This window comes from Suncus etruscus, chromosome 10 (genome assembly GCF_024139225.1).
Source record: "Suncus etruscus isolate mSunEtr1 chromosome 10, mSunEtr1.pri.cur, whole genome shotgun sequence".
Taxonomy (NCBI): Eukaryota; Metazoa; Chordata; class Mammalia; order Eulipotyphla; family Soricidae; genus Suncus; species Suncus etruscus.
In genome coordinates, this window is record NC_064857.1 from 22,834,393 (window position 1) to 22,859,910 (window position 25,518).

At 38.4% G+C, this 25,518-nt stretch overlaps 1 protein-coding gene across 6 annotated transcripts in view; it reads left to right on the plus strand.

The window, feature by feature from the left end:
* STAU2 (staufen double-stranded RNA binding protein 2) overlaps window positions 1–25,518 on the plus strand; it is a 310,007-nt gene that overhangs the window by 98,617 nt on the left and 185,872 nt on the right. For all 6 annotated transcript variants that reach the window (XM_049781812.1, XM_049781810.1, XM_049781813.1 and 3 more), the window contains 5 exons: window positions 5,088–5,247; window positions 6,431–6,538; window positions 11,761–11,973; window positions 13,035–13,172; window positions 20,204–20,335. In XM_049781812.1, the coding sequence (XP_049637769.1) occupies window positions 5,088–5,247; window positions 6,431–6,538; window positions 11,761–11,973; window positions 13,035–13,172; window positions 20,204–20,335 (751 nt within the window). The remainder of the gene's footprint in view (window positions 1–5,087; window positions 5,248–6,430; window positions 6,539–11,760; window positions 11,974–13,034; window positions 13,173–20,203; window positions 20,336–25,518) is intronic.

Genomic DNA, 25,518 nt, shown 5'->3' on the forward strand with positions numbered 1-25,518 from the left:
TGCTCTGGATTTCTCCACTGCATTTGACACTGCTGATTGCCCCTTTCACTGACATTGTGTTGTAATTTCTTTTCTAACTCTGAGCCTCTTTCATCTCCTTCACTGCTGTCTATTATTTCCCCTGCCTTTTGATCATGGGCATTCATCAATTCCCAGCCTTAGGCTCTCTTTCTTGCTTCCTTTACACTTAGCCTTTCCAGGTGCTTATCCATAAGTCTGGTTTCAATTATTGCCTCCTAAATCTGCATCTTCAGCACTGGTCTGCATGACTGTATTTCTAGTCCTTCACCTCTCCTAAACCTTCACTGATTAGTCCCATCTGCCTTGTGAATTTCGGTAAACTGGATAATGGAATCTGTTCAATTTACCTTTGATTGAATATATAACACTGATACTTGGATGTCCAATGGCCTAGCATCTCATTTGTTCTTCTTTTTGCTTGGAAGCGGACATTTTATTTTCAGCACTGGAGTGATATTTATATGTTTTGTTTATTTGTGGTGCCAGAGATTCATTTCAGGGCCTCACATATGTCCAGCATAAGTTCTACCACTAAGTGACAACCCTGCCCCAACTGCGGCTTTTCTGGTTTGTTTATGTTTGTTTTTAAGCCACACCCAACAGTGGTCAAGCTATACTTCCGGATCTATACTCAGGACACTCTTGGTGGTGGTTTGGGGACCATATGGGTACTGGGGACCAAGTCTGGGTTGTCTGTGTGCAAGGCAAACACTGTACCAGCTTTACTATTGCACTGCCCTCCCTTTTCAGTTACATTTATAGCATTATAGTTATAAACACAGTTCCATTTAAACGAGCATATTCTTCTTGTGAACTTGTCTAATTCATTGGTCTTACTGCCCGCTCATTTTACTTGACCTTTGAATATCTTTTCAGTCACTTCCTTATACCTAGATATTTCCATCCTGCCATTTTGACTTCCAAAAAGGATCTATACTTGCTTTTTACGTCTGTTACTCCCTCCCACAGATTTCTCTTTCTCTTGTTGCTTTAAATTTCATTTATCTATGGAAAACATGTCAAGTTTGTTCAGTGATGGGTCTCTTTCCTGGAGTTCAGACTCATGATCTGCCTAGACAATCAACATGTCTAGGTAGGCCTCTACCTATTTCTTTCTTGACTAACTCAGTAGTCAGGTAATCTCTCTTCACATTGCTGAGGCCAAAGATCCTTGGGCCATTCTTGACTCTCTCATGCTTCTTAGATATTTCTGAGTAAGCCTCATCATCTCTGCTTTTGAAAGTCATCCAAAATATTGCTATTTCTCATCACTTTCATGGTTGCCAGCCTCATCTATGTGATTGTTGTCTTTCTTCTGTATTACGGTGAAGTCTGATATAGCTTCTCCACCATAATTTACCTTCAGTGTGTTCCATGTAACAGATTTTTCAACATGGTGTTCAGATCCTTGCCAGTTCTGCTTGAACGCTTCTAGTTGGCTATTGCAATCTGGATATATGTCAGATCTGTATAGAGTTTATTTAGGAAATTTGTACAGAATCTGGCCACTTCATCTCATCTTAAACCTTTGCTCTCTGATTCTCTCAACACAAACCAGATGAACTTCTGTGAAATTACCTTTTTTTAAATTTATTTAAGCACCATGATTACATACATGATTGTAGTTGGGTTTCGTCATAAAAAGAATAGTCCCCTTCACTAGTGCAACCTTCCCACCACCACTCCCTCCATCCTCACCCCCCTTCCTGTCTGTATTTTAGACAGGCATTCTACTTCTCTCACTCATTAACAGTGTCATGATAGTTTATGTAGTCATCTTTCTAACTAAAATCAACACTCTATGTGGTGAGCTTGTGAAATTACTTTTAATGTGCCAGGCATGTTGGCTCTCTGGACCCTATTGTATTTGCAGTCTTAATACTTTGCTCTAGGCTGGAGAGATAGGAAAGTGATTGCTTTGCATGCAGCCAACTTGGGTTCAATTCCTTGTGTTACCTGGTTACTCAGACCTCACTACGAGAGATCTCTTGAGTACAGAGCCAGGAGTAAGTCCTGAACACCACCAGGTGTTATCCACTATCCCCACCGTTGAGTTTTGTTTTTGATAACTGAATGGTTTTCTGTTACTTCAGATCTTAGTATATTTGTCATTTCCTCAGAGACAGTTTCCCTGGTTCTCCTATTTAAAACATAGTAACTCCCTGACAATTCTGAATCCTTTCCTTTCTCTTATTAACACTTATCTCTAACATATTAGTTATCATGCTTGTTTTTGCTTAATGTCATACTTCTCCATCATGTAGAAAGCATACCATAAAAAACTAAGGGATTAATGGATTTTGTTTGCATCTTTTCTTCTGAATTTCTATGCTTTTGTTTTTTCTTTCTTCCAAAATCTCTTTTCTATCTTTATACACACTTCATTGCAGCTTCCTGGAAATGCTTCTTAGCTCAAACAGAAGCCTAAGATTTTTCACCTTAAGTACATTTTATCATTTATTTCTGTTTGGGGCTTCAGGGGCTACTTCTGCTTGATGTACTGGTACTGGTCTTGGAACTGCCCAGGGGCCTATGTACTGTGCAGTGCCAGGGATCACATTAGTCCTTTCAGTTCTTTCCTTGGCCCTGCATATATTTTATTATGATACTTTCTTCTTAAGAATTGGCTTCAAGTCCTTTCTTACCTTGAATGTATTCTCCTCATTACTCGGTAAACTACTCATTATGATAGAGTAATAGCTCCATCTCTTTCTGCCTTTCCCATTTTTAATCATAACTAAGTTTGGGTAGAAGCACAGTAATCTGTATGTTGTCACTTCCATTAGGCTTGCTTGTTTCCAGCTTCTGGAGTTGCTACTATAGTGCCAGACTATTTGGCACAATTCTTTCAAAATTGTACTGAAAATGATTCATCGTGAAGTTTTCTGACATAATTAAATGAGTTTTACTATATTATTTTTATCTTTTTATGAAGATCAGGTACACTATTATTTATAGACATATACATTCTTTTATTTTATTTTTTATTAATTTTTATTCTTTTTATTATTCTTTTTTATTCTTTTTATTAATTTGTTTTTGGGCCATACCTGCTCAGGGTATTCCGGGCTTATTTCTGACTTTGCACTCAGGCATTGTTCCTGGCAGGCTAAGGGACCTTTTGGGGTGCTGGGGATTGAAGCTGCATCTGTCTTGTGCAAGGCAAGCACTTTACCCTTTACCCTTTATACTCTCTCTGCTCTGTTTTACATGCTTCATCTTTTTAAAAATTTATTTAAATAAAGTATATCGCATAGTTGACATAGTTGATCAGAATAATTTGTTTTCAGATAAGGGAAAGCAAAGTTATTAAAAATAAATAGAAAGGAAAAATAGAAGAGAAGAAAAAATAAAAAAGAAAAACAACAGTAGTAAGCACATTTGTGAAAGTTATTGTATCTCAAACAAAGTCATTAATACAACGACAGAAGATTTATTAAACTCTTGTTAGCTGTTCATTTTGTTAAAGTGGTGTGATTCATCAGGGATGATAGACAAACTTCAAACAAATGAAGTTGTCCAGAAATTCAAAGCCCAGTTACTGCTATTATGATTTTTGGGGGCTTATATGTATTTGCTAAGCCTCCTAGAAGATGGAAGATACAGGGGAGAGGGTGCCTGCACTCACTCTAAATAGCCCTGGTAATATCAGCCCCAAACTGATATACTGGGTGTGTCAGATTGGTGTCCCCAAAGGGAATTGTAGAGAGTCAGTTATGAGGCAGGGCCATTTGGGAAATGGTGATTCTGGGTGATGTAGGCAGCAAACATGGCAGGATGGAGGCTTGGTCCATCCTCTTCTCCCAAGATGGCCAGTTTTCTGCTGCATGGGCTAATGCACCCATAATCTTTTCACAGCATGGGTTAATGCAGTCAGAGCATTGAATGCACTGACAACTGCTATGACAATAATAGTGAGAAAAGCAGAATGCCTGTCTTAGAGACAGGAGGAGGTTTGGGGGAGGGAAATGGAGGACATGGGTGGATGGAAAGTTTCAGTGGTGAAAGGTGGTGTGCATTCTATGACTGAAACCCAACCACTAACATTTCTGTAACCACAATTCTTAAAGAAAGAAATTATTTAAAAAAAAGAAAGTAAAGAAGGAAATAGGGAAGGAAGGAAGAATGAACCAAAGCAGAAAGAGGAAAAATACTAAGCTAGACAATGAAAAAAAGGATTAGATTTAAAAATAATCTTTCACAACTCTTTATATCACATTCAACAAAAGAGTGAGTCTATGGAGCTGGCACAGTTCAAATATCCATGTTTTATCCAGGTTTCAATTCTGTTGGATTGATAAAAGGTATATTATGTGGCTGATGATATTTTTGTTTATGAAGGTCATCCCAGAAACGCTCAGTGCTATGCTCTAGTATAGAACCACTAGGTTGGGCTCTTGGGGTCATGTGGTGTTGGAGTTTTGCATATGCTTGGCATGTGCTCTGCTACTTAAACCATTTTCTTTCTTTTTTTTTTTTTTTGGTTTTTGGGCCATATCCAGCAGTGCTCAGGGGTTACTCCTGGCTGTCTGCTCAGAAATAGCTCCTGGCAGGCACAGGGGACCATATGGGACACCGGGATTCGAACCAACCACCTTAGGTCCTGGATCAGCTGCTTGCAAGGCAAATGCCTCTGTGCTATCTCTCCGGGCCCTTAACCCAATTTCTTGACCCTGGTATCCTTGTAGGAGACCTTATCCATTAGGCAGCTGACCTGGCATTTTCTTAAAGAAAATAAATGATATTGTGCAGAGGATAGTACAGTGGGTAGGGTGCTTGCCTTGCAGGCGACCAATCTAGTTTTAATCCCTGGCACTGGCACCATAGGTCTTGCAAACTCCTGCAAGGAGAAATCCTTAAGTGCAAAGCCAGGAGTACAGGACTAACTCTCCAGCACTGCTGGGTGTGGCAAAACAAAACAAAACAAAACAAAAAAAAAAACAACAAAAAAAGCAATAATAGGAAGGGCTTCTGGTGGTGGTGGTGGAAAGAAAACAAATCTTACTAATAATTATGGACTGGTTTGTTTTAATTGAACTAATAATACTGTTATTTTCTGACTTTAGATATCATTGCCCTATGCCCAAGATCTTTTACGTTCAGCTGACTGTAGGAAACAATGAATTTTTTGGAGAAGGAAAAACTCGACAAGCTGCGAGACACAATGCTGCGATGAAAGCCCTTCAAGCTCTACAAAATGAACCTATTCCAGAAAAGTCTTCTCAGGTGGAGTCCTGCTCTATGCGATGCTATTGCTCTGGGCTTCTCCATTGAGATTATCGAGAGGACAAGTAAATGCATGTTTACCAATAAAAAGAAACACTCTCTTCTCTTAGGGAAGAATACTAGAGTGGTGATCTGCTAGCATTTGTTTCTTAGATCACCACTTAATAAGACTCATGTTTCTGTTAGTTCACTTGATCTCCAAATATTTGGTTTACCTGTAGTCTTAATCTTTAAGTCAGACATTTTTGCATGTGACCAATGAGAAATAGCATTCACTGATCTTGAAGTTAATGTCACATTTATTTAGCACTGATGATGTTGTGTATATCTAGAATCAAGGCCTTTACTAGTCATTTATGGATTGTCAAATTTTTCATTACAATGAAGGATAATTAGCTTAGTCTTAGGTAGTTAGACCTCTTCTTATAACTTTGACTACTTTATGACTTATAAAACTGTACGTATGTCTCTTGTGAGTCGCCTTGTTGAGTTCTCTGCTTAGTTATTTCAAGTTATACAGTTCAATTTCTACAGTGCTCCTTTCTCCAAATATATTTTTTATTTTTGCCCCTTTCCCTTTCTTTGGTCCTCAGTTAGTGGCAGACTTAAGTACTTTTCTTTTTGCATAATTATAGTAATATTTTTATCTGCCTACCTCTTTTTTCACTAGATATTAATCTTCTTGACTTCAGGAGAATTCTTTATCTTTACTACATAGACTAAGTTCAGCATGAAGGAAGCCTTGAAGAAATAATGTGTTAAGTTAGTGAATAAACTGGTGCCAGAGTCATATGATTTTAAAAAATTCTGCTTTGTATCTGATACTCTTTCAACAGTTTAGTCTTCATAGATGATATTATTGTCAAGTATAAGTACTGTGTGTGAAAAGGGATAGAGGTGTTTACAAGGACTGGATATAGACTAATATATATTAAAATATTTGTATGGTTGAGTAAAAGATTTCTCTACTCAGCATTTATTCTCCTACTTTGAGGAAACCCCTAAAAACTAGATTACAAAAAGCCTTGCAGCAAGAGCCTTAAGAATTATTGTCACTGGAATGTACAAGACAACCTATGGTTTCCTATTTCTTGCTGTATTTTAGACCCATTTGGATTCTAAAATACATGTTAAGTTTGTAACGAACTGAAGATTCAGTATCATTCTCCTTTTTGAAATTTAGAATGGTGAACCCGGAAAAGAAATGGATGATGACAAAGATGCGAATAAATCTGAGATCAGTTTAGTGTTCGAAATTGCTCTGAAGCGAAATATGCCTGTCAGTTTTGAGGTGGGTACTCCGAAGGTGTTCATATTTCAATCTTTTTTTTCCCACCTAAATAAATAATGAATAAACAAACGTAATGTGTATACTAGTATCTTGAAGTGTTAATGTTTTTAAAAATTATTTTTGAGGTATTGTGTTTAAGTACTTTTAATGATGATGTAATATTCTTTCTTTTGTTCAGTCCACCCTATCATAAAATTATACAGGCAATGGGAACAGTAGAACTCAGAATTTCACAACTCTCACCTAGAATCTTTGGCTTTCTTGTATTAAGCCATTTTTGTATTGAGTCAATGTACAGTATATGAATTTTTATCATAAAAACTAAATTTCTTATGGGGCCGGAGCAATAGAGCAGTGGTGGGGTGTTTGCCTTGCATGTGGCTGAACCAGGATGGACCTGGGTTCGATCCCCACCATCCCATATGGTCCCCCAAGCCAGGAGCAATTTCTGAGCATAGAGCCAAGAATAACCCCTAATCCTCACTAGGTGTGACCCAAAAACAAACAAAAAAATTCTTAGTGTAAGATAGAAAATATTCAAGTTAATGTTCAGTGACACACATATGTTAATAATAATTTCTTCCAAATTTGAAGAAGGCAAAGTATATATTTAAATTTGGGTCCAGAGAGATGGTAGTAAAACAGGTAGGGTGCTTGCCTTGTACTTGACTGAATTGGGTTTCATCCCCTGTACCCCAAAACCTACTAGAAGTGATCTCTGAGCACAGAACCTATGTAAGCTCTGAAGTGAAAGTGTTACAGTGCATCTAGGTAAATGTCACAAAGGATAACATTTTGTATAATCTAAAATAGGAAAAATTCTAAATCAGGGGTCCTCAAACTTTTTAAACAGGGGGCCAGTTCACTATCCCTCAGACCACTGGAGGGTCTGACTATAATAAAAATAAAACTATGAACGAATTCTTATGTACACTGCATATATCTTATTTTGCAATGAAGAAACAAAACAGATACAAATACAATTATGTGGCCCGTGGGCCAGAGTTTGAGGACCACTGTTCTAAATGATGCTCTTCTATTAAGAAATCAGATTTAAGGAATCAAATTTTGCAGCTCAGTTATTTGGAAACAATTTTACTTCCTCTTCTTCCTCTTTCTCCTCTTTCTCTCTGCCCCCTTTTTAAATTCTTCTAAAATAGAAAGGTTTCTGACAGTTGGGTCATCTGATTTTTCAGCTTATAGATTTTATTTATTATTATTATTATTATTATTATTTTGGTTTGGGGGCCATACCCAGTGGTGCTCAGGGGTTACTCCTGTCTCTTTGCTCAAAAAATCACTCTTGGCAGGCTCAAGGACCATATGGGATGCTGGAGATTGAACCCGGGTCTGTCCCACATCAGCCACATGCAAGGCAAACACACTACCGCTGTGCTATTGCTCCTGCCCCAGCTTATAGATTTTAAAAGCAGCAATATGAAGCAGACAGGATGATTGTATACTTGATGACCTATTGGTTCCAGCAAGAAATAACTAGGAAATATTAACAGCTTATAAACTGTAATAGTATATATACTGAGATTGTTGGAATAAGGGACTATTTGCTGACTACAGTAAATGGAAATAAGTTTATAAGTCAGAAATTCCTCGGAAGCATCAATGTATTTTTAAAAGATTTTATTTTAGGCATCATGATTTATAGTCCTGTTAATGATAGGCATTTCATGCATAAAACACTGCTAGGGGCCCGAGTTATATTACAGTGGCTAAAGTGCTTGCCTTGCACACAGACAACCTGGGTTCGATCTCCAGGATATTATATGATTCCCTGAACACAGCTAGGAGCAATTCCTGGATGCAGAACCAGGTGTAACCCCTGAGCATTGTCAGGTGAAACTCAAAATTAAACAAAAAACATTCTGCCAGAATTCACTTTTCTCCCCCATTGTTCTAGTGTACTGTTCATTTCTAGTTCTTAGTTCCCTGCTGTGGTAATAAATTTTAGAGTGAAGACAAAAGCTTCGCTTCTGACAGGAGGCATCACTATAATGTTCAGGTTGGCGATCTGAATTATAAAGCGTTAAGTAATATTACTTTCTTTTGTCCAAAAAGCACATGCTTGGTTTTTGCATAATTATTTATTTTATTTTATTTTTTTATTTTTGGGTCTACACCCAGTGGTGCTCAGGGGTTACTCCTGGCTTTGCATTCAGAAATCGCTCCTGGCAGACACAGGGGACCATCTGGGATGCTGGGATTCGAACCACCGTCCATCCTAGGTTGGCTGCATGCAAGGCAAATGCCCTACCACTGTGCTATTTCTCTGACCCCTCTTTATTTTTAAAGGGCCTCCCCATGAGAGCCACTAGGACTGCACTTTATTTCTCAAGAGACCATGTGATGCCAAGAGTTGAAACCAGTCTGTACATACCAGGCATACTTTCTAGTCTTTTGAGCCATCTTATTGAACCTAGTGCATTATTTTTTCTTTAAAAAAATTCTTTTAGTCACACCCGGTGATGTTCAGGTGCTATTCCTAGTTTTGCACTCAGGAATTACTCTTGGCACAGTGCACAGGAGATGATATGGAATGCCAGGGATTGAACCCAAGCAGTCCATGTGCAAGGCAAGCACCCTACCTGTTGTCCTAACACTCAGGTCTCCCCTGTGTATTATTTTTTTTGATTTTGGGTCACACCCGGCAGCGCTCAGGGGTTACTCCTGGCTCTATGCTCAGAAATCGCTCCTGGCAGGCACGGGGGGTACCATATGGGATGCTGGGATTCAACCACCATCCTTCTGCATGCAAGGCAAACACCTTACCTCCATGCTATCTCTCCAGCCCCTCCCCTGTGTATTTTTAACTGAGAAAAAAATAATTTTGGGTTTTGGGGCTACACCCAACAGTACTTAGGCATTTTTATGGTGGGTATGTGTATGTGCTACAAGAGTGGCACACCAGGGTTTACTCCTGGCTCTATGCTTAGTGATCACTCTTGGTGGTGCATACAAGATTATATGTGGTGCTGGCAAACAAACCAAAGTCAGTTGTATGTAAGACAAACACCTTAACCATGTTACTATTTCTCTGGTCTATGTATTTTTTTATTAACTGTGACTTGTTGAGGTTTAAATAAATTCTTTTATTTTCTCCCCACTCCCCTAAATAAATTTTTGGTATTTCAACGAGTAAGTTAAATCATTTAAAAGTTTATATATCATATATTTTTCCCCAGGTAGTGTTGGGTTATTGAGATATATTGTCAGTTTTTTTCCTATTTAGTATCTGATATTAGGAGACAATTTTTCACATAATAAAAATAGTAAACAAAGGTGTATTTAATAGATTTTTTTTTCTTTTTGGTTTTTGGGCCATACCCGGCGGTGCTCAGGAGTTACTCCTGGCTGTCTGCTCAGAAATAGCTCCTGGCAGGCACGGGGGACCATATGGGACACCGGGATTCGAACCAACCACCTTTGGTCCTGGATCAGCTGCTTGCAAGGCAAACGCTGCTCTGCTATCTCTCCGGGCCCAGATAATTTTTTTATTTTATTTTTTATTTTTTGTTTTTGGGGCCACACCTGGTGATGCTCAGGGGTTACTCCTGGCTATGTGCTCAAAAATTGCTCCTCACTTGGGGGATTGAACCCTGATTTGTCCTAGGCTAGCAAGAGCAAGGCTGCTGCCTTACCACTTGCACCACCGCTCTGGCCCCAGATAAATATTTTAAAGAAGTATAAAGTTTTAGGAACTCAGGTTTAGAAATATCTTGTTCCTCCAAACATAGCAGAAGTTTAAAAGAGCCTCTGAGGGGCCGGGCGGTGGCGCTAGAGGTAAGGTGCCTGCCTTGCCAGCGCTAGCCTAGGACGGACCACGGTTCGATCCCCTTGTGTCCCATATGGTCCCCCAAGCCAGGAGCGACTTCTGAGCGCCTAGCCAGGAATAACCCCTGAGCGTCACCGGGTGTGGCCCAAAAACCAAAAAAAAAATAAATAAATAAATAAAAGAGCCTCTGAAATGCAGTGTTTTCAAACCTTTTTTTTTTTTTTTTGTGGTGAGTGTAGGGTTTCACATATTTATAGTTGACAGATTTTTTTTTTTCATTATTTTAGAAGTCTAAATATTCTTGGGACTGGAGCCATAGTACAGCAGGCAGGTAAAATAGTTGCCTTGCGTACGCATATAGCCGACCTGAGTTTTATCCCTAGGATCCCGACTGGTTCCTTGAGCCCACCAGGAGTGATCCCTGAGAACAAAGACTGGAGTCAGTCTGAGCACTGCTGATTGTGGGCCCTAAACCAAAAAACAAATCTTTTCTAGTCCCCATCAAAAACAAAAGCTTATTTTTCACCCATTAAACTATGTGTGTATTTTACCCCCCTCGGTACTGGAAATTGAACTCAGGGCCTCACATGTACAAGTCAGGTGTTCAGACATCCTCGACCCATGGCACTGTTTTTGAGTGGTATGTAGAAACCTAGTAACTCACAGAGGAGAGAATTAGGTATGTTTATAGTTACAAAGACATTATCAGTCTCGGTGATTTGTTACCTAACATGTCCTCAGAAATTGCTTCTGGCAGGCTCAAGGGACCATATTGGGATGCTGGGATTTGAACCACCATCCATCCTGGGTTGGCTGTGTGCAAGGCAAATGCCCTACCACTGTGCTATCTCTCCGGCCCCACTGTTTTATGTTCTTAAGTTTTTTATTTCAGAAGAAACCAGAATTGGCAAAAACAAAACAAAACAAAACAAACAAAAAACCCCAACAGACTGGCAAAAACGTGTCTAATAATGTCTGGCTAATAATGTCTTTTTTAATAATTAATGTCTTTATTCAGATTTCTTTTTTTTTTTTTTAGTTTTAGTTTATTAAGTATCCTATAATCCTAAATAGCCCTATTATAATACCTTTTCAATGGGTTTTTAAAATCGCGGTGAATTTATAAAGAAAGTATATAATTTTGGCATAATGTCAATTTACTTTCTCTGAGAGGATTAAGAACAACAAATTTTGGGCCCGGAGAGATAGCACAGAGGCGTTTGCCTTGCAAGCAGCCGATCCAGGACCAAAGGTGGTTGGTTCGAATCCTGATGTCCCATATGGTCCCCCGTGCCTGCCAGGAGCTATTTCTGAGCAGACAGCCAGGAGTAACCCCTGAGCACCGCCAGGTGTGACCCAAAAACCAAAAAAAAGAAGAACAAATTTTAAGTAACTGTTGTGTGACTTAGTATCTTACTTTCATTTACCTTAACAGGTCATTAAAGAAAGTGGGCCACCACATATGAAAAGCTTCGTTACTCGCGTGTCGGTGGGAGAGTTCTCTGCAGAAGGAGAGGGAAATAGTAAAAAACTCTCCAAGAAACGTGCTGCTACAACCGTCCTGCAGGAACTTAGGAAGCTTCCACCTCTTCCTGTGGTTGAAAAGCCAAAACTGTTTTTTAAAAAACGCCCCAAAACAATTGTAAAGGTAAGTGAGATAGGTGAACACTTACTAGTTTTGAGATGATAAGGAATCCATCAACTTGAAAACTAAGCCTTTATTATTAAGTTCTCACATTCTGTTTAGGTAATTTTTATTACTTCCAAGTAGTGTTGTACTGCTAATCAGTATTATATTTATTTCGCTATTTGTTTATTCATTCATCCTTTGGGTGGATATTTGGGATGTTTCTAATTTGGGATATTACAAAACAATTGTGAACAACAACTGTTTTGTGTGTGTAAGCCTCATGGACATATGCTTTTATAACTATTTGTTTTTGCCTTTTCTGTTCTGGAAGATATGAATAAATTGCTTAGTCATTAGGCATATATATTCAATGTTTTGAGAAACTGATACTTGTTTTTAAAGTGATTATGTCATTTTGCATCATTATCAAAGTCATGTGAGGATTTTATTCATGTATGTATGTATGTATGTATGTATGTATTTATTTTATTTATTTATTTATTTATTTATTTATTTATTTATTTATGGTTTTTGGGTCACTCCCAGTGGCACTCAGGGGTTACTCCTGGCTCTGTGCTCAGAATTTGGCCCTGGCAGGCTCAGGGGACCATATGGGATGCTAGGAATTGAATTGGGCTCCATCCAGGGTTGGCTGCGTGCTAACGCTCTACCACTGTGCTATTACTCTGGCCCCCATGTGAGGATTTTAATTGCTTTCCATACTTATTAATACAAGGCATGATCCTGAATTTTAGGAATTCAAGTACAAATGGATTGGTATGTCATCTCAACTTATATCTGCTCAGTTTCTAATGATATTGTATATTTTTTGTATTCATTAACATGAAACTGGATGGATTGGTTAGTTAATAATAATAATATCTCTAGAGTCCTAAATCTCACAGAAGTCTTCATTTCATATTTATTTTTGTTTCCTTTTATACATCTTTATAAGTTACTTTCATTTAACTTCACAGTTTTGAGGTATCAGGGGAAATGGGAAAACCACACATTTTATAAGCATATTTTGAAAATTCTTTTACTTTCTTTCTTTTTTTTTTTTTTTTCTTTCCATGTAGGCTGGACCAGAGTATGGTCAAGGAATGAATCCCATTAGTCGCCTGGCTCAGATTCAGCAAGCCAAAAAGGAAAAGGAGCCTGATTATGTTTTGCTGTCAGAAAGAGGAATGCCTCGACGCCGGGAATTTGTGATGCAGGTATTACAATAGTACAATATTTTTCTATTGGAGGTTGTCTTTTTTATTTATTTAGTTTTATTTTATTTTATTTTTTTGGGGGGCTATATACAGTAGCACTCAGGGGTTACTCGTGGCTCCATGCTCAGAAATCACTCCTGGCAGGGTTGGGGAACCATATAGGATGCTGGGGATTGAACCTGGATCTGCCCTGGGTCGGCGCATGTAAGGCAAATGCCCTATCTCTGTGCTATTGCTCCAGCCCCAGAGGTTGTCTTTTACTATTGACATAAGCAAGAAAAACTGGGATCTGGGGGACAACAAACTAGGAATTAATAGTAGAAAGTAAAGTTGGAGCAATCAGCCCTCCAGATCCTCCTGCTAGCTGAGTGGACATGTTCAAGTACAAGGTCATGTTAGCCTGGACAGTGTGGAGTCTTGAAGGGACTGCTTGTTCACACAGGTAATTTACCACAGACTTTATCATTTTGAAAGCCCATCTCGAATATTTCCTGTTAGAATTTGCAGCCGGAGTCTATTAACTTCTGGCAGTTGCAGACAAATGGAATTAGAAACAAAATGGAGAAGGATGGATGTTGTAGGTGGAACCGAGCCAAGAATATGAACTTGCAGGTTATCAGGAAAAATAAGGAAAAAGAGCAGCTGGCTACCTAGTCTGATGAGGACCAAGGGAATCAGAATTGCTGAGTGATCTAACTGCTGTGCAAGGTAGCCAAGAAAACTGAAGAAAATTTGCAAGAATAATGGCCGTTGGGCAGGAACTAAGATTGAGGTGGTGCATCCTAAATGGTCTTTGTCATTAGCAGATCCTATTTATCTACCTTTGCCAACTGGCCAGCCTTGAAAAAAGCCTTTAATTATTGAAATCAGGAAAATGTCACAAAGATGGATGTATTAAGTAGTGCGTTACACAAAATTGTATAATGCACTTCCAGTGTATCTCCACAATCATTGAAATACTACAAAGATGGGGCCACAGAGCTTGAACAGTGGGCAGGTTTATTCCTTGCATGTGGCCCACCAGAATTAGATCCCCCAATCCCCTGTGCAGCTCCCCCGAGTCCCACACGACTGATTCCTGAATGCAGCGCCAGGAGTAATTCCTAAACACATCTGGGTGTGGCCCAAAAACCAAAGGGAAAAATATCCAATTACAAGTAAGACTTATGTCATATTTAATTCAACTATCAAACTTTCCTCTCCTCTCTTCCCCTTCCCTCCCTCCCCTTCCCTTCTCCCTTCCTCTCCTTTTGCCATTCATTCCCTTCCCCAGCCATGGCTCTCACCTATTTGGTTATGCTGCTCCATATGTTGCTGCAGTACTTGCACATGTGACCTCAGTGCTCACCAGGTTGTGGTGCTTGTGTGTATTCTGGCTATAATGCTTTCCAGAGCCCACATTTGTGCTCACTGAAGGTTCCTGGCTGTAGTGCTCACTCATTACAGTTTGGCCAAACACCTGAGCTCACTCACTCTGTGGCAGTTTTTGATGCCCCAGACAGCAGAGCTGGTAGGAGATTATTTGGTGCACATTAGAGACATAGAAGATTGAATTCATGGTTTTATACTTGCAAGGCCTACATTTTTAGATTTTTTTATTTGGGGGTCAGACCTGACAGTGCTCAAAGTCTATTCCTGGATCTGCACTCAGGGGTCACTCCTGGTATGCTCAGGGGACCATATGGGGTACTGGGTGATTGATCCTAGGTCAGTTACATACAAGGCAAATGCCCTACTACAGTATTTTTGCTCCAACTTTGTAAGACTTGCAGCTCTCACCGCTGAGCTATTTCCTTGGCCCCAAACAGAGATCTTTATTAGCTCAGGACCATGTGGGAGACACTTGGGTTATACTGACAACTCTTCATGCATGACTAGTTTTTATCTTCCTTTGTACCTAATTCAGTGATATGTTTATAGTCTGACCTCAATAAACATTTGATGTGTATTGCTGCCTCGGTAACTAGAATGTTGGACTTTTGTTGGAGATACACTTTTGTGATATAGTTATAGAAAAACCATGGGGGGACCAGACTAGCCAGAGAGGGGAATTCTTGCATGGTAAGAATACATTGTCTGACTCTCTTCAGGATCCAGACAGTATTGTTCTAGTATTTTCACTTTGTTAACATACAGGAACAATTTTTCTTTTTAAATTGTTAAGTTTGAAGAGTTTTAGAAGGCATTCCTTGAACTCCAAAACTTGAAGGAAAAAAGAAATGCATCCAATTTTAGACATGTATTAGGAATATAAACTGGCTTTGCCACTATTGAGTACTTCTCTTTTTCTGCGGGTATATTGAGCACCACGTTTGAGAGAGGAATTTAGAGTATGTCAGGCCAGCTTCCATTTTATGGGTATTCATAAACATTCTAGTCAAGCAAGAACATTTGGCTATGATTTTTAAATGTTTTCTTAATGAATTCATTTTCCCTCCTTTTCTAGAAGCCCCAGTGGATTAATTATAGTATGGCAGTAACTTTATCAAAGGCTTACATATAATGTGACATAAGTTATATTATAACTTGAAATAATGTAAGCTGGAAGTAAAATATTTAGAGATAAAATATTCATATATATGTCATAAAAAAACAAGTAAAATTGTATTATAAGGAGGATGCAGTTCCTTGTACTGATTACTAAATAGCTAACAGCAAATCTCTGATTATTTGAATAGTTAGATCCAGAGCAAATAACTTTAAATTTGTATGGTTTTTTTTTTAGAAATAGATATTTTAATTTTTAAAAGTGAGAAACTAAATAGCATATCAGCATATTGTATTATATTTCATTTGATGTTAATTTTTTCCCTCTGTGATTAAGGTCTTTGGGCTATTAAAAATTGTAAAGCACATTTCACCAACTTTAGTTGTGATTCAGTGAATAATTATAGACTATCATAGCATGGCACTACACTAACAGTTGTAGACTGATTTTCTATAGAGGCTACTTAATATTTAGTGTTTCATTTTATTTTATTTTATTTATTTTTATTTTTTAATATTTTTTAGTGTTTCATTTTAAACTCGGGATACAGTGGGAACAGTATTTTATAATTAAAGTTTTCAGTGTGTGCTTTTTAAATTTGGGTCACACCTGGTGGCGCTCAGGGGTTACTCCTGGCTCTGTGCTCAGAAATCACTCCTGATAGGCACGGCAGATCATCTGGATGCCAGGGATTGAACCCAGGTTGGTCCCAGGTCAGCTGCATTTAAGGCAAATGCCCTACTTGCTGTGCTATCACTTTGGCCCGTGTGTGTATACTTTTTTAAAAGTTTTACATTACAGTTATATATTTTGCTAAATTTAATTTTCTACTCCTAGTTTTAGGAATTATAACTAGCATATAGCATTATATTAGTTTAAGGTGCTTTGATACATTTATTTATTTTTAAAATCACAGTGAGTTTAGTTAATATTGTCATCACCTTATATAATTCATTTTTTCCCTTGATTGTGGGCATATGGTTTAGTAATAGAGCAACTGTATTGTTTATATAGGGCCCTGGGTTTGATTCCCCATCCCCCCCCAAAAAAAAGCAATTTCTGGATTAAATTAGGATCTACTCTCCTACCAACTTTCAAAGAAGGAATTCAATGTTGTCCACTGTAGCTACCATGCTTTACATTATATCCCATTATTTGCTTTTCTCATATTGGAAATTTATATTTTTGACCTCTTTACCCATTTTTCACCATAACCACCTCTTTAGTCCTTTGGCATTGGCAAATCTGTTATAGATTTCTGAGGTCAGGTTTAGATTCCACATATAAGGAAGATTTTAAAGGGCTTGTCTTTGTGTATCTGACTCATTTAACTCAAAACAGTTTATGTTTATAAAATCTGCTGTAGGTTGGAAAATCCTAACTTAGAACAAATTCCAAACTTTACGTGTTATTTTATTACTTTATTTTGAAATATCTCATTATGCCTTTATGTGTGATGTAGGTCTTAACTAATTATTGTAGCTTTAGCTAATATTAATACATTTGTCTTTTAGCCTTCATGCCCACTTTATAAATGATTGATCTTTTACTTTTATTATACCTTTGCTAGTATGGTTTTTTGTTTTTTGGGTCAGACCAAGTGCTACTCAGGACTTACTCTTGTCTCTGTATTCAGGGATCACTCCAGGGGACCATGAGTAGCATGGTAGATTGAATTGGGTTTGACTGCATGCAGAATAAAAACCTTAACCCTTGTACTATCTCTAATCTCAATTGTTCTCACTTCTTTAAAGTTATGTACTTTTAGAATTTGGTGGCTATCTTATCCTTTTCTTTTTTATAGTTTTATTTTTGTTTGTTTTTGGGCCATAACCACAGATTCTCAGTGGCTCTTCCTGGCTCAGGTTGTTACTGGAGGAGCCAGGAATTGAACGTGGGCCTCCTGTGTATGAAATGTGCTCAGCTATTGCTCCATTTCACTGGCCTTGTTGTTACTTTGGATACTTTGAACTCTTTTTTTTTTTTTTTTTTGGTTTTTGGGCCACACCTGGCGATGCTCAGGGGTTACTCCTGGCTGTCTGCTCAGAAATAGCTCCTGGCAGGCACGGGGGACCATATGGGACACTGGGATTCGAACCAACCACCTTTGGTCCTGGATCGGCTGCTTGCAAGGCAAACGCCGCTGTGCTATCTCTCCGGGCCCTACTTTGAACTCTTAACTAGGTAGTTTGCTTATATTATTTCCTTATAGTCCTTTATTTATTTATTATTATTATTATTATTATTATTATTATTATTATTATTATTATTATTATTATTATTATTTTGGTTTTTGGGCCGTACCCGGTGACGCTCAGGGGTTACTCCTGACTATGCATTCAGAAATCGCTCCTGGATTGGGGTACCATATGGGACTCTGGGGGATCAAACCGTAGTCCCTCCTAGGTCAGCTGTGTGCAAGGCAAACATCTTACTGCTGTGCTACTGCTCTGGCCCACATTTTTAGGGTTTTATCTTGCCTTTTCATTTGGATACATTTCTCTTTCTTCCCATTTTGCTTGCTCCTTTATGCTTGCTTCTGTTAGTCACCTCTCCCATTTTCCTGGATTTGAAGGAATGGCCTTGTAAGCACTGTGCCATGGATCACCTGAGGGTCTAGATTTACCTGTGGGATTGTGTCTGCATTGAACTCTGACAGACATGTATATGTGGTTATTGGTCTGGCCCCAGTGGCAGCATAGTAGGTGGGCATAGTTGAGATATGCTAATGATGTGCTGGACCAGGCAGTTTTGTGGGCTCATGCCAGACATGGTAGCATATCACAGCATTATATTCCTGGTTTGTGGGTAGTGTTGGCCTGAAACAATGGTTAGTGGTATGCCATGATGCATTAGTGGGGTTTGGGTGCCAAGCAGTGACAATGGATGACTCTGGGCTGTATATAACATACTGAGCAGCATGTAACATATGTGTGTATATGTGTGTGTGTTTGTGTGTGTGTGTGTGTGTGTGTGTGTGTGTGTGTGTGTGTGTGTGTATAGAGGCATGGTAAAACTCATAGTCAGATTCAACTCGTCTTTAGTAAGCTGGGAGGACAGTTCTAAAGATGTCTGAACCAGTGGGTGCTGGAATTCACAGGATTGCATAGTTTCCATGTCAGGAACTTGGGAAACTGAGCAGACTTTGATTCACTGAAGTTTCTGACCCAAGGCCTGTCCCCAAGTTTGCTCCCTCTCAAGAAGGTTCTGTAAGGTGATAAATATGTTGAACAAATATAGTATTTGAAAATGAAGAACAAGTGAAGTTAAATCAACAAACTTAACATTATTTCAATGGGATCTGTGGGCCTACTTTTGACTAATGAGATGGTCAACATTCGGTTCCACATTTGTCACTGCTAGTTGTAACAAGCAACCTAGTGTGCATAACTTAGTCTAGATACAGTTGGAGATTTCAAATGCTTTATACTGGAAAAAGTCTATTCACAGATATAGTGTTGTCAAAGATGGTTGCCATTTTGAGTGCATGACTCCTGAGATTAGGATATGTGTCAAAGGGAAAAGGTGCCTAGAAATTAGGTCTGAGAGGAGGAGTTTAGAGGCAGAGAGAAGGAGGGGAGTCAGAAAGTATGGCACACATTCCACACATGTACACTGTGGACCCAGGATCAGTTGGCTGCTAAGTAAGAAGGCAGCAGTGACAAAAATAAATGTCCTTGACTGGCCACATGTGGCCATGGGCCATAGTTTGGGGAGTCCTCATTTATTGTGTCAGTCAGAGGAAGTGAATTCCGTTTGAACTGATCTTTTTTTTTTTTTTTTTTCCGGACCACACCGTTTGATACTCAGGGGTTACTGCTGGCTAAGTGCTCAGAAATTGCCCCTGGCTTGGGGGGGACCATATGGGATGCCAAGGGATCGAACTGTGGTCCTTCCTTGGCTAGTGCTTGCAAGGCAGACACCTTACCTCTAGTGCCACCTCGCATGCCCCAAACTGATCTTTTTTTAAATGACAATAATACTTTATGGAAAGCTATAACTGGATAAATACAATATTAAAAATATCAATAAGACTTTAGATTTCCTCACTCTCCCTCTATTAACATAATGTAAATACTATTTCTTTTCTACTTCTTTTTTTTTATAAATAATTTTTATTTTGACCACAGTGGATTACAAATCTGAACTAATAATTTGAAGGGTAAATTGCACCAACATGAATTTCACTCTTTTCCAAAGCTTTATTAATTTAAATAAAGTATAATCACAACAAACATGAATTCTACTGCAATGTAAATTTTATTTTTATGCTTACCTACTGCAAGTGTATTAAAAATAACTTAGAAATATGTAAGGAGATTAAAATTCTTTAACATTCCATCATGCTGTGATAACACTCATTGAAGTTTCAAAGGACCATATATTTCACCATGTCTATTGGATATGCAAATGGGATTTTGTTATATCATTTTTATTATGGACAAACTATACATTTGGATGTTAGAAAACAGTAATGCTGCTTTAGAGTTGTAAGGAGTTCTTGTTTATGAAATTGATTAATTTCTTGTTCTAATATTGTCAGGTCAAGGTAGGCAATGAAGTTGCTACTGGGACAGGACCCAATAAAAAGATAGCCAAAAAAAATGCCGCAGAAGCAATGCTATTACAGCTTGGTTATAAAGCATCTACCAGTCTTCAGGATCAGGTAGACAAGGTGAGTGTTAAATTTGCATGTTCACATCCTATTCTGTTACGATGGAAAATTCTCAGAGAGTTACAGAGTTCCTTGGTTCTATGTAATGTCTTTTTTTTTTTTTTTTTTTGTTTTTTGGGCCACACCCTGTGACGCTCAGGGGTTACTCCTGGCTATGCGCTCAGAAGTTGCTCCTGGCTTCTTGGGGGACCATATGGGACGCCGGGGGATCGAACCGCGGTCCGTCCTAGGCTAGCGCAGGCAAGGCAGGCACCTTACCTCCAGCGCCACCGCCCGGCCCCCTCTATGTAATGTCTTATTTGTTGGAGTAGATAATCAGACTTTTAAAGTTTTGAAGGTAGTATTTTTGTCTTTATATAGATTATAAAGTACATGGTAATTTATATTTATCGACTTAAGAAAAGATAATAACGGGCAATTATAGGCTTAGTACTAGTAAATACTAAAAATTTGTTCAGTGGTTATATATCATTTCAGTAGTGGTTTTTGCCATCTAAGCAATTTTAATTTGTGCTTTTTAATAGATTTTGCTAGCTGTTATTTCTGGGATTAAGCTGAGAGCTTGGGGAAAAAACACTGAAAATGAAAATTCTGGGTTATCCCTTTAGGGCAGAAACTATATAGGACAGGCACTCTATAAACTAATTTTTCTGTTTATTTAAATTTTAAAGGTAAACTTGGAGGGTGTTTATTTTCTAACAAGACTTGTGTTCATGTTTTTCTGCTTCTTATGTGCAGTTAATGACATCATTAACACCTACCAATGTTGCAGAGAAATAGAGAGCTCTGGATTTAGGGCTTAACAGATAACTTGGCAGGAAGCAGCTTGATTTTTTTCCTTGGCATTAAGTATTATTCTCTGCACATTATAAATGATTTTTATGAAGCCTTTTTCTTATATGAACATTCTCAAAACAAGCTTGATAGTTATTTCCTTAAAATTTGTATGCTCTTTTTCCTGTCATTTTCTAATGAGGATTTTGTTTTAGAGATGTTTTTAGTTTTTTACAGTCACAGATTTCTGAAGTTTCAAGTAATGATCAACAAAATACTTAAAGACACTTTTATTTTTAAGGCAGTACAAATAATCATTTTAATGATTTGTCTGTGTGGTATTGCTACAGATTTTTAATTCAGTTTTTATAACCAGGCTAGTCAATGCTTTCTCTCCTTTTAAAAGTATTTGTAACATGAAACCTAACATGTGTGTAGTTTCTATAGTTTTTCTATTGTATATATATGTACATATATTGTTTTAACTTAACACATTTATATTGACTTAAAACTGGTGAGTAATTTATAAAAGTAGGCCAGAATCACCATATAGACATTTATTTTTAAGTTAAGTAAAAATTAAAGAGAACAAAACACCAGCATTAATTTCATTAATTTGGAAAACATTTTTTTGCATGCCCACTATATTAGTTAGGGTTCTCCAGAGAAACTTAGCTAATAAAATCAGAATGTCTTTGTGTGTACATGTATGTGCATCTATATGCACAAGGATTTAATTGTGTGTATGTGTAAAAACTCCTAAGCAAGCCTGTGATTTCTTGGCCAGCCAGGCTAGTTGTTCAATTCAAGCAACCAAGAATAGAGTATTGCTTGAGCCGTGTGCTACTAGGGATTACTCAGGCCATCCTAGCTGCATTTGGGGGCATACAGGACTGCACTGGAGATTTACAGGAGGCCATATAGTGACGGTAAACCTACCAGAGTCAGCTCCATGCAGGCATACCCTTTAACCCTTTCTGATCCTCACAAAAGCTTAAATTAAGGAATTGCCCTATGATATTGAGGCTGCTTGGATAGTCCAAATTCTGACAGGAAAACTGGCTGATTGTAGACTCAAAAGAGTTGCAAATTGAATCCAAAGGCATTTTTTTTTCTGGAGAATTTCCTCTTGTTCTCGGTCAGCATTTTTTGTCTTCAGATCTTCTAGTGGTTGGATGGGGTCCACTGCATAGCTTTGAACCTCCTACACTGCATTTAGGGGGTCCAGGAACTCTTTAGTGTTCAGCCCAATGATGCAGTGTTACTGGTTCTGGCTGGTGTGGCTGGCAGTCACCAAAGCCACCAGTGTGGTTTTTGAGGCCCTCTAGGGCTATACCCTACATTGTGCAGGAGGATCATGCCATGCTAGGGATTCAGATCCTTTGGGGATTGCACCCCTGAACACAGGTCTAGCTATCTCTCCAGCTCTTGTCAGTTTTCAGTAGGGGATATGACCACTAGTTTTTGGCATAGCGGCGTGGGCCTGATATTAAACTAAGAAACTGGAGCTGGAGCAATAGTACTGTGGATAGGGTGCTTGCCTTACATGTAGCTAACTGGGCTCAATGGCGAGCACCCCATATCCCTGAGCCCTGCTAGGAGTGATACTTGAGTAGATTGCCATGAATAAGCCATGAGCTCCCCTGGCTGTGGCCCCTTAAACCACAACCAGCCAAACAAAAACTAACAAACTTATGCACTGGAAAATTGCTAAAATAAATATGTAGGGGCTAAAGAAATGGTGCAGTTGGTGAGGTGCTTATCTCGAACACAGCTAAGCTGGATTTGATCCCTGGTAGCCCATATGGTCCCCAAACCAGGAGTCATCTCTAAGTGCTGAGCCATGAATAACCTCTGAGTGCCTGAGTATGGCCCCTAAACCAAATAAAAACAAAACAAAAATATATCTTATTGAATATATACTATATATTTGCTTTCTAATATCCAAGTATGTTAGAGAAATCATGTCTCACCAACAAAACAACCCTGTCAGGTAGTAAGAAGATCTGATCAGATATTTGTCCAAAGAAGACACATACTTGTCTACAGATATATAAAAAAAATCATCATGACTGATCATCAAGGAAATGCAAATCAAAATAAGGATTTAAATTTTTATTTGGCCAGTCACACCGCACACCAGAGAGACTGGCCTATATCAAAAAGACTAGAAACAATAGTATTGGCATAGATGTAGAGGAAAAAGAAACACTTATTTATTATTCATGACAGTGTAGATTAGTTCAGCTTCTATAAAAATCAGTATGGAAATTTCTCAAAAAATTAAAAATATAACTACCATAAATTCCTCTCCTAAGAATCTGTTGCAAGAACACAAAAGCTAATTTGTAAATATATGTTTATCTATGTTCATTGAGTATGTCCAACAATGACAGATAAGTGGATAGAAAAGTTGTGGTATATAAACAGCAATGAAATATTAATCTCTAGTGTGAAATTTGGCCTTTTGGTAAAATATGGATGGACCTAGAAATTATCATGCTAAGTGAAATATATCAGAAGGAGAAAGAGCAAAACTAGAGAAAGTTCTGTGCACAAATTCAGACCCTTGGATCCTGATGCAAGAACTGAGGTTATTCTGAAGGGGTCTAGGGGAAGGATTCATATGGATATTGGGGAAAAGAATATTTGCATTTTAGTGGTGTGTGTGACTTGGTGGCATTGTAACAGGAAATGAGAACTTTATATTTTTGTCAATGTTATCTCAGTTTGAAAAAATTGGAAGACAAAATTGAAATGCAAACAGATGATAGTTTTCCAGTGAAACATTATAAACCAGAGAGAGTATAATTCTACTCCATTAGTAAAATTCTGCTCCACTATTTAGGAATGTACTTTGGGGAACATTTTTGCAAAGTTCATTCGTAATGATTAGAAGAGAAGAGAGTCATTTCTGTACAATTTCCTAAGTTACAAAAGTGACAAAGTACCCCCCCCCGTGCAATAATTAATGAAGTAGTAATATCACTGGACTTAGATATAAAGACTTGTATTTGAATTTATTTAACCACAGAGATGTGTATTCTGGGAGACATCATTAACTTCTCTGAGACTTATTCTACATGTCATTTTAGCAGTTATTCATCGGAATGGGTATAGGATCAAATGTGGCTGTGAATATCAGTATGTGTTGTATAATAAGCAGTTAATAAAAACTTGAATCTCTTGTTGAAATATTCAAAAAATGTTGTTCCATTTTTATTCTGGCTCGAGTATGTTTGGATGTGAAATCCACAGTAATTAGTATCGTATTGTCAGTATTCTACTGACATTATTCAGTTCTTCAAAACTGTCCACCTTTCATTATTTTTCATTAATTTGACTAGGATATATCTAAATTTCACTTTATGTTATGGGAGAGTGAGTCACTAGGTCTGAGGGAGGCTGTACAGTGTAGGGGATTCAGATTGGGTGGAACCTTATGCATGTCAGGCATGCACCCAGTCTTTGAACTTATTCTCTAACTCCTTGTATTTTATTTTTCTCTTGTTTTTCTTTCATTTTCTTTTCTTCTTCCTTCAGTTCCTTGTCCCTTCTGCCTCTGCCCTTTCTTTCTTTCTTTCTTTCTTTCTTTCTTTCTTTCTTTCTTTCTTTCTTTCTTTCTTTCTTTCTTTCTTTCTTTCTTTCTTTCTTTCTTTCTTTCTTTCTTTCTTTCTTTCTTTCTTTCTTTCTTTCTTTCTTTCTTTCTTTCTTTCTTTCTTTCTTTCTTTCTTCTCTTTCTCTCTCTCTCTCTCTCTCTCTCTCCCTCCCCTCCCTCCCTCCCCCTCCCTCCCTCCCTCCCTTCCCTCCCTCCCTCCCCTCCCTCCCTCCCTCCCTCCCTCCCTCCCTCCCTCCCTCCCTCCCTTCCCTCCCTCCCTCCCTCCCTCCCTCCCTCCCTCCCTCCCTCCCTCCCTCCCTCCCCTCCCTCCCTCCCTCCCTTCCTTCCTTCCTTCCTTCCTTCCTTCCTTCCTTCCTTCCTTCCTTCCTTCCTTCCTTCCTTCCTTCCTTCCTTCCTCTCTCTTTCTTTGGTTTTTGGCCCACACCCAATAACACTCAGGGGTTATTCTTGGCTGTGAGCTCAGGAATCTCTCCTGGCTTGGGGATCATATGAGATGCCGGGGATTAAACCCAGGTCCATCCTGGGTCAGCTGCACGCAAGGCAAACGTTCTACTGCTGCTCTATCACTCTGGCCCCTCCTTTATCCTTTTTATGTCTTCCTCTGCCCTTTTCCTTTTTTTTTTAATTTTAATTTATTTTTAAAAATATTTTTCTCGTAGTGGTCTCTGAGCATTTTTGATCTGTGATTTTTTTGTCTTTCGATTTTTTTTTCAAATTCTCAGTTATTATTTTAAAAATATCTCTTTGTTTTCTTTTTCTTTAGAGTTTTCAGTTACACATTGCTATGGTT